This window comes from Styela clava, chromosome 4, assembly GCF_964204865.1.
Source record: "Styela clava chromosome 4, kaStyClav1.hap1.2, whole genome shotgun sequence".
Lineage (NCBI taxonomy): Eukaryota > Metazoa > Chordata > Ascidiacea > Stolidobranchia > Styelidae > Styela > Styela clava.
Window position 1 is genome coordinate 24807737 of NC_135253.1, and position 15209 is coordinate 24822945.

At 37.7% G+C, this 15209-nt stretch overlaps 2 protein-coding genes across 2 annotated transcripts in view; one reads left to right on the forward strand and one right to left on the reverse strand.

Moving 5' to 3' along the window:
• LOC120326421 (uncharacterized) overlaps positions 1-15209 on the forward strand; it is a 169384-nt gene that overhangs the window by 103156 nt on the left and 51019 nt on the right. The window lies entirely within an intron of this gene.
• LOC120327127 (uncharacterized) lies at positions 1945-7062 on the reverse strand. The gene is made up of 2 exons (XM_039393527.2): positions 6854-7062; positions 1945-5060 (listed from the first exon to the last, which is right to left on the reverse strand). The coding sequence occupies exons 1-2, from the start codon at positions 6984-6986 to the stop codon at positions 3652-3654; spliced, it is 1542 nt and encodes a 513-aa protein (XP_039249461.2). The 5' UTR covers positions 6987-7062; the 3' UTR covers positions 1945-3651.

Consider the following 15209-nt stretch of genomic DNA (forward strand, 5'->3'; position numbering starts at 1 on the left):
GGTTTGTACAAAAGATTCGGGAAACTTACATATAGTTATGGCAATTCCATGCATTTGCCGAGCTCAAGGTGTCCCGATTTGATCGACGAAAATCTGCGTGGCGCCATTTCCTGTTAAGAATAGTATATTACGGGGGAAACAACTAGAACTCAGCAAATGAGATAGATGCAAATGCGCGCTTGTATACCTTGGATAACTTAATATTTCGTTAATTTTTTATGATATGACATAAATTACGGGGACTTTGTGCAAAAGATCCGAAAAACTCATATATTGAAATAAATGCGGTATCTTGATTAGAGCGATTCTATGAATGAAAGTAAGGTTTGATAAAGACAATTAGGCCAATTCAAAATTTTAGTTTTGCAAAATTCAGAAGTCTGAAATAATATATTTCCAGCCATAACTTACAGCAGAAATAGACAGATTTCGACACGGTCGTAAAAGTTCTACCACCTGCTATAATCCTAATTAATTTCAACTTTCTGTCGATTTTGCTTCCAAAAACCCCGCCCACAAACTATCAGCAGACGTTTTATTGGATAATTATTGCACACGTATATTTTGATAATAAATTGCACAGATTATGAGAAGATAATATCAGACAAAAATATTATTGGGTGCCGGTATGGTATTCGACATACATCAGTGTTTCTCAGTGTGGTCTCAATGAAGATTTTCGAAATTGGCCTGGAGTTTTCATTGGTATACAGTAGGTCCGAAAAAAACGTCATCAATTACAAATTGAAAAGAGAAGAGATTTACGATCGAGGTTGAACCAAGGTTTGGAAGTTCAACTTGATAAACTGATAAATAGACATAAAGAATTAGTTTCATCGACATTTTCATTGATAATTTTGTGATACTCGAAATATCTATGGGTCTAAGGTTTCTTTTTTCAATAAAAATCAGCCACAAGACAATAAAGTTTGAAAATCATTGGTCTACATGCGCATGTCAGATGGTGCTTTTAATCTAGCTGTCATATAAACGCTAATCATCATCAAACTACGATTCCACAAAATAGATTTTCATTATTTTTACTCGACCTCGGGTTAGCTTAAACATGAACTGAACGAAACATATCGAGGGCTTAATAAAAGTCGACAATCTTTCAAAAGCGGTCTTTAGAAAATATGTGGAAAACGTATATTTCTGATTTGGACTCATGCAATTTATATCGATATGCTTAAATATTGCTCGAAAATGTAATTGATTGGATACCAGCTTAAATTATTTCTTTGTAATATTTTCAAAATAACTTTTCTCGGAATTTCAACATTCGCCCTTTAGACTTGAAGCCCCTTACTTAGTCCAGTTGGTTCAAACTTTTTTTCAAGCAACCCAAATTTCCGGAAAAATCAATTTTCTAAAATTTCGTAACGCAAGGATGTGCTCAAATACGAAATGGCATGTAGTACTTTTATGGCCGCAAAATTGAATTAGTAATATAAAACAAAGTGCGAGAGCTGTGCTAGTTTGCTCTCAGCGAGATTTTGAAATCATGGCGTGGTTTTACTTGGGCAAAAATTACGAGCTCAAAGTTTTTACGCTGCAAAACTTCCCACGTATCCAATTATTATTGAGCAACACTTCATACCAAATATAAAACGAGAATATCGGTCAGAGACCGAAGACCGAAAGCTAGGGGATCCCCCAAAACAACGCTCTTACTCCAGTGTACACCTTTTGTCCCATCACTAATTAATTAATAACTCGCTAATTATACGACATAATTCGCCCAAACTCAATAGGCTTCAGGTCCGAGATAAGATGAATGCAAATGCAAAATCTGGAACGGATTCAATCTCGCTCTCGTGAGATATCGCGTGCATCTAACAGACATACATACATACAGACAGACAGGCAAATTACCTATCAACATACTTACCGATTAAAATCGATAGTTAATATACAATATAATTCACTAGAAATCAAAAGGAGTAACTTTTAGGTTTGTTTATAAAAAACAAGGGACAAGGGAAAAGTTTCAGGCGACCAATTTTTAGGTCATGACCTACAGATTGTGAAACACCGGCTTAGTCTAGGTGTAAGTTTCTGTAGAACACATACCACACCGGTGTCTGTTATTGGACTAAACATGACTGTCGGGTTTAGTTAGTTAGAATAAGAGCCATGGTGTCGGAGTTGGGCATTTAATATTGGAGTGGGGATCATATTTCCAAGTTATCAAGAGTCGGAAATAGCAAAAATTTGTTTTTCCAGATTTGGGAGTTGGAGTCGACAATTTTGTCAACCCGGAATAGGATCGGAGTTGCTTCCTTCAAGTCTCTGAGTTTACGATGACATTTTAGTCCGGCCCACAGAAAATTTCCATGAAAATTATCGTGCAGTTACATAAAATCGTCATAAAAATGATTTAGCTCAGAATTGTTCTTTCCGGTTACTGGAGGCGAAAATTTTGTCAAACCGGAGTGATATCGGATTTGCTATTTTAAGGGGTTAGTCTGTGTATGGAATGAAATTTTGCTCCGACCCCTGGAAAATTTCCACATTCACGATGAAATTATGGTGCAGTTACATAAAATTGTCAATAAAATAATTTAGCTTCAAAATAAAATCAGTTGAAAATATTCAAAACAAATTGGAAAATAATGATGCGAGATGAACTACTTCACCGCTGTTTTTCTGGTCTTATCAAATTCTACTGTTTTTTGTCTTATTTCAACAGTTATATTTTTTTAGTTTCAGTGCCCGCCATGTTTTGCTCAGTGATCAATCTCCTTTATTTCTGCGGTAGTGCGAGAGAATAATACTTTGTGTGGGCATCCTGATATTCGAGACCAGTATACATTTCGTTAATATTAAGTATAAAACCTCTACATCTCACCCAGGTTGTAACAAATATGCTCAAACAAAAAGATCACAATCCTTCAAAAATCCCAAAAGTCCCGGCCCTGTAACTAGCTTCTTTATCAAAGCCCAATCAAAGATATTGTGAAGGGGATATCGGACGGGGTGGGGTAACTTTAATATTTTTCCAAATTTATTTGCCTACTCTTGTTAAACGGAGTATTACAGAAAAATAGGGTCTCATTAAGCCATGTAATAATCATTATAAAGACAAATACTAAATTATTTCAGGTTTTGAGTGACTTCATAGACCCAAATTGTGTTCGTTCCAAGTAATATAAATGGATGCCAGCAAGAGGCGTGGTCTAATTAGGTAATAATGGTTTGGGTGTTTGACCATTGTAACTGACTAGTTACCCGAAGCCCTAAACCAAATGAAACTCAGCTAATTAAAGCGGTTTCACCATAAACGGGTTAGGAGAAAATCTAATTTAATCGCAACGGTGAAAGCATTCAGAACTTCAAAAACTCTGCGGTTCCCACGAAAGTATATATATATAACGCATATGTAAGTAATTATACAGTAAAAACTAATACGATCATGAAGAAATAATGACTGTAGTATGATATAACCTTGAGAAATATAAGTTCAAGGTCATGAGGTAATTTCACAATGGTGACAAAAATTAGTACGGGATTGTGACATCACAACTATTTTTGTGATGTCATAATTACTAGGTACGAGTAAACAATAAAAAACAAACATATGATAAATGTAAAAGAGGTTTCACAGTGGAACAGCAAAAGACAGTAAGGGTAATAAGTGACGCCATACCACTATTGTAAAACGAAAGGTAAATTTACATAAGACTGACTCGGGCTGCAAGAAACAGATGGAAGACAAAATTTGTCAGCCATGTTTGATGACGTATTAGTTACGCCATCACTACTTTCATGACGCATTATGTCAGAAAAATTAATTGTTGAAAAATTTTCCGTTTTCACCGTTCTCTTTAGAAAGTCTGGTATAGATCCATTCTGCAATATACTCTCATAAGGTGGGGGTTGGGCACTGGGATTGTAAATCAAAGAGTCTGGAAACAATGACGTCATATGTGACGTCATCTGATTATCTGGTTTAGGAAAATAAGCCGAGTCCATGCGGGGAAGTTTCGCTCTATATTTCTGATCTGTGGATGACTCCAGTTTAACCATCAGATCCTGCTGGTCGTGGAATTTACGTTTCTGCCCAACGCTATTTGGTTTTGGCGCGTAAAAATCATTTTGGCTTGGATTATTTCTTTGGTTTGTTACTTCACAAGGCACGGTTTGGTACTGTTGCATTGTTGGTTGTGAATTAAACAATGCGATTCCAGGCAATGGACTTTGTGACGTCATATTGCAAGAATTTTTAGTCATTTTAACGTCACAATGTGTATTTTGAAAAGTAGTCGCAAGATTTGCATATTTATTTTGAGTTTGATTGACCTGATCCCTCGAGAGACGTTGGTATCGAAGTAAGTCCACTCTCGGATCTTTAGATGTCATCGTGGAGGCAGTGTTTCCTGGTGCAGGAGAGGCAGGTATTAAATGCGGGTGATAACCGGGGATTCCCCCGGGGAATAAGCCAAACGGATCGTATTTTCGACTAAGGTGAGCGGTTTCTTCATAAAGTCTTCGGAGTTTTTCAGTCGCTTGGTTACAATCAGACCACGCCATAGCTGCAATGGCTGATAGATGCTGATAATATTGATGTCCAAGGGGAAGTCCCATATCTTGTGTCATCAATGACGTCATATCAGTGGTATGCTGCCTGCTTGTAAATCTATTAACACAGTCAAGCCTGGAATTAATGTACGGGGGAGGCAATACAGGCTCCGTTGATTGTCCCGGAAAACTCCTATTGTTCGTCATAAACGATTTTGCATAATCAAGCATTGGGTTCGTGACGTCATTATTTGGGTAAAATAATTGTGACGTCATTGCATCGAATGCCTTTCCTTTCATTACGTTTGGTTTAATTCCTGGTTTGTTGTTATTGAGTTCTTGGTTCTTTCTCGATGACGTAGTTGGTTGATGACAAGTGGTAGTGACGTCATAAAGACGATTTGCGTAGACGTCGATTGGGGGCAAAGTGTTTGAAGTTGTTTGGGAATTCGGTCGAATCATCAAAAGATTCGGTGAGTTCGGTTTTCCACGTGCTGACTGAGATATCTGCTGAGTTCGACGAGATCTGACATGGGGAACTGAAAAAGAAAGAAAATATGGTGAATTGATAGACCTAATTTTTTGTCCATTTTTTTGGATACAAAATGAACATGTGGGTAGTTTGGCTGAATTATTATCGTGTGTGTTTTTGTTTCTGTTGTTATTCTGCTTCATCCTCACTCGATTTCAAATTTTCGGAAAGCAATCGTGTTAATTTTATTTTTCAAATTTGATTTTGCTCGAAGTTGCTGAGTCCCACGGAACCCGATATGTTACCGAAAATTTTTCTGTTTCATTCGAGCTTTAAGACAAGCCTATCCGTCCAAATATGAAACAGAGGCGCTCCAGAAGTAGGTGTACCGATATGGATGTAACTTTACATCAAGTTGTGTGAAAGGACTGAAACCTATGGGTAGGGGGTACATTCACTTGGCTAACACAGACAGTTCCCGAACTCGTGATAGAACTAAAATAAGGAAAGTAGGAATAAAATTATGGCCTAACCATAACCTGGTACATACACTACGGAAGTATTGGAACACGTATAGCTACTATGTTTTCTTCATTCAAAGGAAGAGCTGGTGTTGCTTTACATTTGTGAGAGTCGTGAGGGTCAAAGCGTTTAGGCTTCGAAAAATTGCTATGAATGATTCAGGAAAATGCACTTTTTTTCGAAAAGTGGGTGGGGGAGGGCAAACCTGAGTACGCCCCCGTCTCACACGCACAGACTTTTTAGGGACAAGTCCAGAAGAACAAAGTTCGGTGCACCCGAAGTATTCGTATCAAGATGGCGCACAACCTGCACATAGTATGTGTACCAGGTTAGGCTTGTTCAGGTTGTGCGTCATCTTAGCACGAATACTTCCGGAGAGCCCAAAGCTCATTATAAATTATCTTATCTGTGAAACAATCTGAGCGACGCAAGATTTTGTCCCGTTAGGAAAGCGTTTGCAGATAAGGTGTAATGAGGCTTCGAGTTGAGATGAATTTATTACATCCCGGGCCAGACATTTGAAATCTACAACAAAAACCTAGATCAACGCATGGGCGTTAACGTTCTAAGAATTAACAGCAATGAAACTGGAATTATTCTAAGTTTTCTTTCTTAAAATAATACCACATTAACCTCCCATTAGAAATAAATTATAGGTGTACTCATATCATTCCTGCGAAATTATTACGAACGGAGAATCGCAAGGATCATTTGACAATGAAATGCGACTTTTATCATGGGTGTGCACCATATTTGTCTGTGGACCATACAACCAACAATATCTCGTTGGGCCAAACAAACAAAATTTATTTTTATATGTAAACATGATCTTCAAAAGGACGAAAATAAACCAAATTATATGTTTTCAATCGCTCTTTATTCATAAGAAAAATATAATTACTTATCTGCTTTTCTATTTTCGGATAATTACCCGAATATAAATGGTGCGGTTTTGGTTTCAGATGAAGAACACATCAGCGTCGGAACGATAATGACAGTTGTATATTCTACGTTCTCTTTTAGGACTCTGTGCAGTATTTTAGGGTAACGCGCTTGACATGGCTTTACTGTGATAAAATTGAAGCGGTTGTCTCGAGAAAAAGATGCGTGTTGGCACGCAAGGGCCACACTAAATGGCTTGGTGGACCGGTTGTGGCCCGCGGGGCCCTATTGCACACATCTACTTTGAATATGAAAATAAATGAATACAAAAATTTTCCATGACTCGCCATGTGTTTTAGGTCACATCATAGGCTTTCCTCTCATAAATATGGAAATCTTATCCCAGCGTTGAAAAAATAAATAAAAAGGAAATATGAAACAACAATAGTCACTGACCTTTGACTCTTCCTCTTGGAATGTACACTCCCATTGGTGGATAGTTGGCCGCATAACTTGTAAGTTCCTCTGATGTCACAATTAGATCTTTCTCCCACATGAGAGACTCTCTTGGATCATCCAATGACGTCATGATTAGTTTTATAATTAGTTAAATAAATAATTAAAAGTATGCTGTTGAAAAAATAGGCACGTTAACTGTGGTATTCTTGTATTCAATGTAAAAGAAAGCTATGCAAAAGCTTACGTATTGCAGTTGAGATTATCTAAGTTAAGTAGACTCAAAGAAGAGGGAGGTATCTTTCTATAAAGCATTTTTTCACTCTTTTACTTTTAACAAGCCTCTGCACAACTTCCACTGACTACGTTAGGTTAGAACCAGGGGCGCCCTGTCTCACTAGTCCTTGACATTTCAGTGTTGCACATAATTTATCTTAATAAAAAGTTCCATTATTTCTGAGTGAACGTAATGCATAGGTATAAATTTATATATTACAGTATCTCTTGGCATTTCTGAGATCACTCGTATCTTCACTCAAAGATAAGTCCACTTTACTTCTGAGTGAGCACACGACATGTAACACCACAAATCCATATAACTTCAGCCTGTAGCATTACTCGTAGATCAGCGGCTCCCAGACTTTTTGTTCGCGCTGAATTATCAGGGAAAAAATTCACGGCGCCCTTACGTGAAAAAACTGCTGCTTTTAAATAAAACTCAGTTTTGTGATCGTTAATGCATACTTTACGCCTTCAAAGTTTGTAAACATGTAGTCCTGAGAAATAAAAGCAAAAAGGCAATCCTTATTGCTCATTTCTGCCCGATTTTCCTTCGAAATGCTAAAAAAATAATCACTCATGTCGCTAAACTCTGTTAAGCAGCCGCTGTTACAGATGATTCTCCTCACTTCTAAATGAGTGCGCGAGGCCTTGCTTCGAACAAAATCATGATGAAAAAAGCAATCCACAGTTCCCTTTCGTGTCCAATAAATCTATACAAAGCTTTCAACTCCAAAATGTCACAGCTCTTAAGTCTACTTGCTCATAGCAATCCTGCATTAGGCAATCGAACACACTGAGGCGATAAACGAGCAATATTTCGAGCCGTCGCTATTGATTTATTGGTCTCATGTCCTTTCATACGAATGACAATAATTATAGATATTGCGATTTATCGAGCGTTAAAACATCAGACATCGGTACCGGGTTTACGGAGTTCGAAAAAAGATCCTATCCGGAGTCGTACAAAATCCGGCCCGGCGAAATTTTGACTCCAACTCCGGTTCAAATCACATGTCCAAGACAAATCGCGAAAATCTCGGTTATTTCAAAGATAGTAGGACTAACTTTTCACATATTTTTTTGCCAATTGTTTTTTTTCTTTTTATAACGATCATAGATTATGTTCATTTCAACTAAACAATTTAAACGTTCCCTAACAAGTTTATTACGTGGTTAAATTCCCAAGTCCCAACGAAATTGTTGGGCCTTGAAAACTTTTCCATTTGCTATTTGGGTCTCACTTCAAAAAACTTAGACGACCAATGCTGTACAAGGATTCGTTAGGAAGAAAGTGATAGTTGAACTATGTATGTCTGAAGAAGTCTGATCTTGGTCAGACGGAACGTTACAGAAATATATTTGTGTTAGTGTGCAGCAAGACTCTTGAATCACTTAGGATTGTTATCTCTACTCTTGCTACAGCATCCTTGCAATATATGCATGCGGATCCATCGGCAAAAAAGCATAGAAGAAGGATAAGTAGTTATTCTCGCAGAAACAAAATCATTAGCCTGAAATAGTGTTGTATACATACCGAATAGGAGCGCGAAAGTTTCAAATATAGTGGAACATTTGTCGCTGAGATACATACCGAATAGGAGCGCGAAAGTTTCAAATATAGTGGAACATTTGTCGCTGAGGGTCGGAACCCCCTCCCTCCTTTTTATTCAAAAAAATCTGCTGAATGCATAGCGATTTTTCGTAGATTTCTAGACTCTTAATTTACGTTTTCCAACTAGCTATTGCGGTCTGACTTGACAATTAAAAAATTCAGAACTGCCCTTTGGAAATTCCTGGCTACGCCTATGGTGGTGCCTACAGTGGCATATCTGCGTAAAATCGCGCCCATGGCAAAGTTTGAGAATGCGCCTCCTTGATAGTTGTTTGACAATTATTGATTTGAGATACTTATACGTCACCATTTGAGTGAAAATTTCAGTTTTAGTAATTTCTAATTTCAAATCATTTTATTGAAACTTTCCATGATTAATGCTTTTTGCCCGTTTTGCACCCCTGCCCAAACGGCGCCCATGACACGAGCCATGGTTGCCACACCCTAGATGCCTGGGTGCCTACCTAACTTATTACACATTGACAAGGTAGCGAAACCCAAGTTTTGAAACCAAGTTTATGAATCCGCGATGCCGGAATTGTAAGTCCCAAATGATTTTTACAATCCAATACGTCCATTCTAATAGAGAGAAAGAGTTATTATAAGCGTATTAAACTCTCGACCCAATTTCAAGTCATTAAATATTTTAATAAAACGTCACAATCGTAATGGATTGGAATTAACTCGACTCGCCGTTCTAATCTGAATGCGATCACAAGAGAGTAATCAACTGGAAGAAATTACATTTTAACGATTGGGAGAGAGTGTTGTGCGATAAAGGAACATTGGGTCAAAAGCCTAGTTCGTCATTAGCTATAAATAGTTTTATCGTTAATAGCAGAATATTTACTACCCCCCAAATTTAGAAATACACCCCCCCCCCCCAAAAGGCTAAAATGAAAATCATACTTAGTATAAACATACTGCGGTGCCATCTCACCCAGGACGTTTGTGCTTCAATAATAAAATGGATGCTTATACCAAGCTGGAAATCTTCGCTGTTGCTACGGATACATCATAGAAAAAGGATAAGTGCCAACTGCTAAGTGGTATATAACGCTGGATGACATTTACATAAGATAAACCATCTTAGCGACTTTCCTCTCCCGAAAGTAAATCCATATCTGAAACCGTATTTTAAATTTTCGGTTTCCACCTATAGTATGTGTACCAGGTTAGGGTTAAGCCATAATTTTATTCCGTTTTTCCTTTTTTTAGTTCTATTAAGAGTTCGGGGACTGTCTGTGTTAGACAAGTGAATACCTCCCCCCCCCCCCCCCCCCCCCCGCCCATGCGAACAAAATTAGTTACCCCCGTATAGGTACACATACCTCTGGCGCGCCGAATTTTAATGCGAACGTCGGTTGCAAGTGCGTCAGCAACGCGATTAAATTTCACGTTTAAAATCGATTGTCGCCTTTCACGCTATGCTTCCGTAATATCGCAATAGCAGCTATGCAAATGTTGATCGGCCATAATGAAGGTAAAAGGGTGATGGAAATAAATTAGGTCGCAAGACTCATAATACATTGTAAGTTCACGTCCTCGCGCCATTATGTGCTTTCCAAAATCTTGGTGGCAAGTTTTTTCTAATGATTTTCATAAAAGAGTTATAAATACCAATATTATGCCATAACTGACTTGACTACTTTAAGTGTGACTGTATGTATCTACAAACACAGGTCGTAATAAACGAACGATACAAGAATATATGAATTCTCTTAAACTACACTTCCTTTACTCGAGCTGTAAATACGCTACACGGTCTGACTAACCTGACAAATGATAAAGACTACACAGTCAGTGTTAGAGCCCGTGAAAAAAGGTTGACTACTATTTACGAAGACGAATTTACGAAAATTATCTATTGGAACTATAAATCCTGTCATATTCGAATTACCGACGTTTTGTCACATTTCGACGCCACCGTTGTCAAATTTCATTAATGCCATTATTGCTTTTTTGGACAATTACAAAATCAGCCAAGTCAGTACTTTGACAAGCAAATGAATAGCTAGCGGGGCCCCTAGGTTTATCTTATGAAGCCCTGAGGCCCGGTAAGACGAACCTCGAGAACATATGCTGTACTCTAACCACACATAACGCGGCTTGCTCTCTCTGACTAGCCTGACAAACAATAACGTCTAAACACATTGTGGGGAAATATCTAGTCAACACGACACCCATCCGGGAAACGATCTCTGTGTAGTATAGACTTGTATCCCCCGTATCGCATCCTTCCCTGTCGTGTAACCAAACACGCGCGATACGGTGGTTTAAAATATCTCAATCTGCGTTTTATCTAATTTTATCGCCTCGTGTCTTCTCGCATATGCGTCAGTAGGTTCTAATTAAAGAATTCCATGGAAGAAATTTCGAAATTAAAAGCTGTGTGGAAATGTTTTTTATTTTGTCAAAATTGGCAATATTTCTAATCCAATAAATGCCAGACTAATGAAATATTAAATTGGAATTTCCACAAAAATAAAATGTCGGTGGCCTAGTTATTAAAGTATTGTGCTTTAACTATGCTGCCATGGCAAGTAAAAGGTCCCGGATTCAATTCCCATTTTTATGACGTACTAAAAAGATAAATAAGGACGAACTGGAAATATAGCGGTCTTTCAGAAATTGTTGGTCATTATTATCAATGGCTTATGCAGGTCCTTTTCGGGTCGAATTTTTTTTATTGATGAAACCAATACAAGCCTACAAGTCGCGTGTGTTTTGTACGAAGCCGACGACAACGCTCTAAATAAGAAAATTATTAATTATTCAGTTAGGATTAAAGTTAGAAATGCAGATTGCCCCGGAAATTCAAATTTTCAAATAATCCCCAACTCATTTAAGAACTTGGCGGGAGTATTATTCAAAAATCTCACATTTTTCCATTAGTGGCAGAGGCTTAGTACAAAAGATCCCAAGTCTACGCTACACTTTAAAACTCTATCATTTTAATCGTTTATGCGAGTTTTAAACCTAGTTTTATCTGAAAGAAAACTCATAAGGCCTCTTTTGACTATAATTTGATCCTCGTCAAGTACTGCCATTATCTTTGCCTTCGATTTAGTATAGTAATTAAGTCTGACTCGAAAAAACGTGGGTATAAAATACGAAGTGTTTTCTAAAAACAAATATAAACCTCGTAAATCCTCGCTACAATCGGTTTGAATCTTGGGATATAAAGTCTATTATTATCTCATTCTGTTTTATGACATCTTGTTTGAGATACCGTTCATCCTCGCATATAAACTGACCATACAAATCGTAACACGACGTACGCACAGCAAATGGTTGCATTATTTTAATTGTTGTTTATTTACTTTTATTATTAACGGTAAGAAGTGTCTCAAAATCACTATCACTGTCAAACACTTCAGTGTGACCGGAGTTATGCGCATATAAGTCGACCCCTTAATTGAGCAACTATTTAAGAGATTCAAAATCGGCAGTATACGGTATTGAATTCACTCTGAATTGTAGGAGCAATGGTACTGTAGTTATAGCGCGTTCTTTAAAAATCCTATGTAAGCCGCTTAAAGACATTATTGGTCAACAGATTAACAAATTTATTAATATCCATTCTCGATTTTCTAGGCTTTTACATCTGGAGTTGTATTTTAATAACAAAACATTAAGAAACGTAGTAAAATAACTTAACGAGACAGACAAGAGAAAATGAATAGACACATAAGACCGCTATCCTTAATGGTTAAGTTGAAAACAGTTGGACAGGCTTAATTCTCTGTCATTATGGCTATGTGGCTCATTACCATGTTTCTAACACTTCCTTACTCCCGATTTTGGATTGGTTTTTATCGTCTTTTTGCTGAAATATGCAGTCGAAAAAAACAACTCACAGCACTATCGTTTGAAAGCTCATCGGGCAGAGCATTCTGACACACACGTGTCGTATTCAAGTGATAAAATACCAATAACATGTTCAAGTTAAGCAGGGTTTTTAAGCCTTTTGTTCAGCATGGCTCGCTATAAATGCGGAAGAAATTTACCTTACATATGGGCGCTCTTTGTAAAAGCACTAATAACACGTTTATGTCGGCGGTGTTTTTCAAGCCTACTACTTACTATTCAGTACGACTTGGTGGAAATTCAAAATATATATTGCACTTATTTTATAGCAAAACAATGATTCGAAATTTAATTAAACGTATAGGCGACCTAACATATAGATGCGCTTCGTGAAAACGCCAACAACACGTTCAAATTTAAAGGTGTCTTTCAAGCGTACTGCTCATTATTCTCTACGCCTTGGAGGAAATTCAAGTTTCATTGCGAGAAAAAAATTCGAAAACACCGAACTAAACGTATAGGCTACCTTACATATAGGCCCGCTTCGGTGACCGTACCGCCCGCTTCATATGGCTTCCATAAAATCGGTAATAACACGTTCTAAGTTTTTCGGTGTCTTCCAATGCTACTTAATACTGACTATTCAGGCCCGATTGATATGACTTCCTTAAAATCAGTCATAACACGTTCTGAGTTTTTCGGTGTCTTCCAATGCTACTTACTACTGACTATTCAGTACGACTAGGTGGAAATTTAAAATATATTTCACGAACCGGGGTATTATTGAAAAACAAAAACTCGGAAACACCGACAAACGTCAAAGTCTTTCGAGTCTACTACTTACTATTCAGTACGCATGGGTGAAAATTCAAAATATATTTCAAGAATCTAAGTTTTATTGCAAAACAAAAAGCCGAAAACAACGAGCTAAACCTACTGAGCCCTTAGGCTTCCCCATATATAGGCGATTTTCGTAAAATCGCTAATAACACGTTCAAGTTTAGATGTGTCTTTCGAGCCTACTGCTTACTATTCAGTACGACTTGGTGAAAATTCGAAATATATTTATTTCACTTATTTTATTGCAAAACGAAAATTCGAAAATGCCTAACTAAACGCATATAGGCTACCTCACATATAGGCGCTTTTCGGGAAATAGCTAATAACACGTCTAAATTTAGCAGTGTCTTTCAATAACAGTACTTCTTGATGAAAATTCAAAACATATTCCAAGAATCAATGTTCATTGCAAAACAAAAATTCGAAAACACTTAACTAATCGTATAGATAGGCAACCATACATATAGGCGGTTCCTATGACCGCCATAAGAACACTAATAACACGTCTCGACTATCTGCGTGTTCTACAGTTACACTAGACCTTCTGTCTGTCGAGGCCTTAAATCACACGATGACAAGCGATAATTTCGTTCCCACTGAATAGCAGCGAGATATCCCTGCAAATGCGATCGGACTGTAATTAGACACGATGTAATGACCGCCGTTCGCGGATATGAACGATGAGATTAGAGGTCGGAATTGTGTTACTGCTGTGAGCACTTATCGGATGTGTTTATGAGTTTTTTATTTGCACTTTCGCTCGAAATAACACTCTAGACGAGCAGGAAATATAAAATTTAGAAAACCTTGGAAATACGAAGTTAATCTTAGCAAGGGAGGGATATATTAAACTATCGACCTGATAACCACTCTAGATCGGAAGGCAATGATACTAAAAAGTAGACGATTTTTTTAAAAATATTGAAAAATTCATTAATTCGGCATTACCTAATCCAGTTGTGGGCAAATTATGGCCCGCGGGACGGATTCGGCTCATCGTGGTGTTTCATTCGGACCACTCGTGTCTGCTCAAATTACGACTATAGTTTTTATGGATACGGATTACGTTGAAAATTACTTATCAGATGTGTTCATTAATTTTCATTTGCGGAATGATGCAGTGACAAGCAGGAAATAATATATTAGTTAAAGTATACCCAGTAAATACGAAATTAATCTCAGCGGAGAGGGGGTCATATCAACTCTCGCCCCGACAGCCACTTTAGATTAGCAGTCACTGATATTTTAAAAAAAATAATACCTTAGGAAAAATCAAAATGTTACCATTCGGCATTGGGTGTCACATTTATTGAACTCTGGTCGAGATGGCGAGCATGGGGGCCTTGACACTGACTTGCAATAAATGGAGCTTCCGCTGGCACTCGGCATCGACGACGTGAAATTTTACTATAGTTACTAACGGGGCGATACAATATCGTAGCAAGCCCAATTTTTTTTCCTGGGGTTTGGGGGGTGGGGGGATTTCTTTTTTGACACTGATATCTAACAATATTCTAAAAGAATCTCTCTACAGACTTACTTCACTGTCGAATTTATCCAAGGCATAAAAGCGCGTATTTTCGTCCATCTCGGTTGGTTTAATCGGTGAAAGGATTATTTGATAGCGAGCCAGGAAATGTCCGGTTTTTACCAACTCGTTCAGGAATAGAGCAAAATGGAGAAGGCGTATAAATTTATGTCTCACTGCAAATGCCGAAAAATCGCTATAAAAGCTGTTGAAATTTTTTGGGGCATGCCCTTTCAGGGTGCACTCCTCTAGTTACGCCTACGGGACGGTACCTAGAATAACTA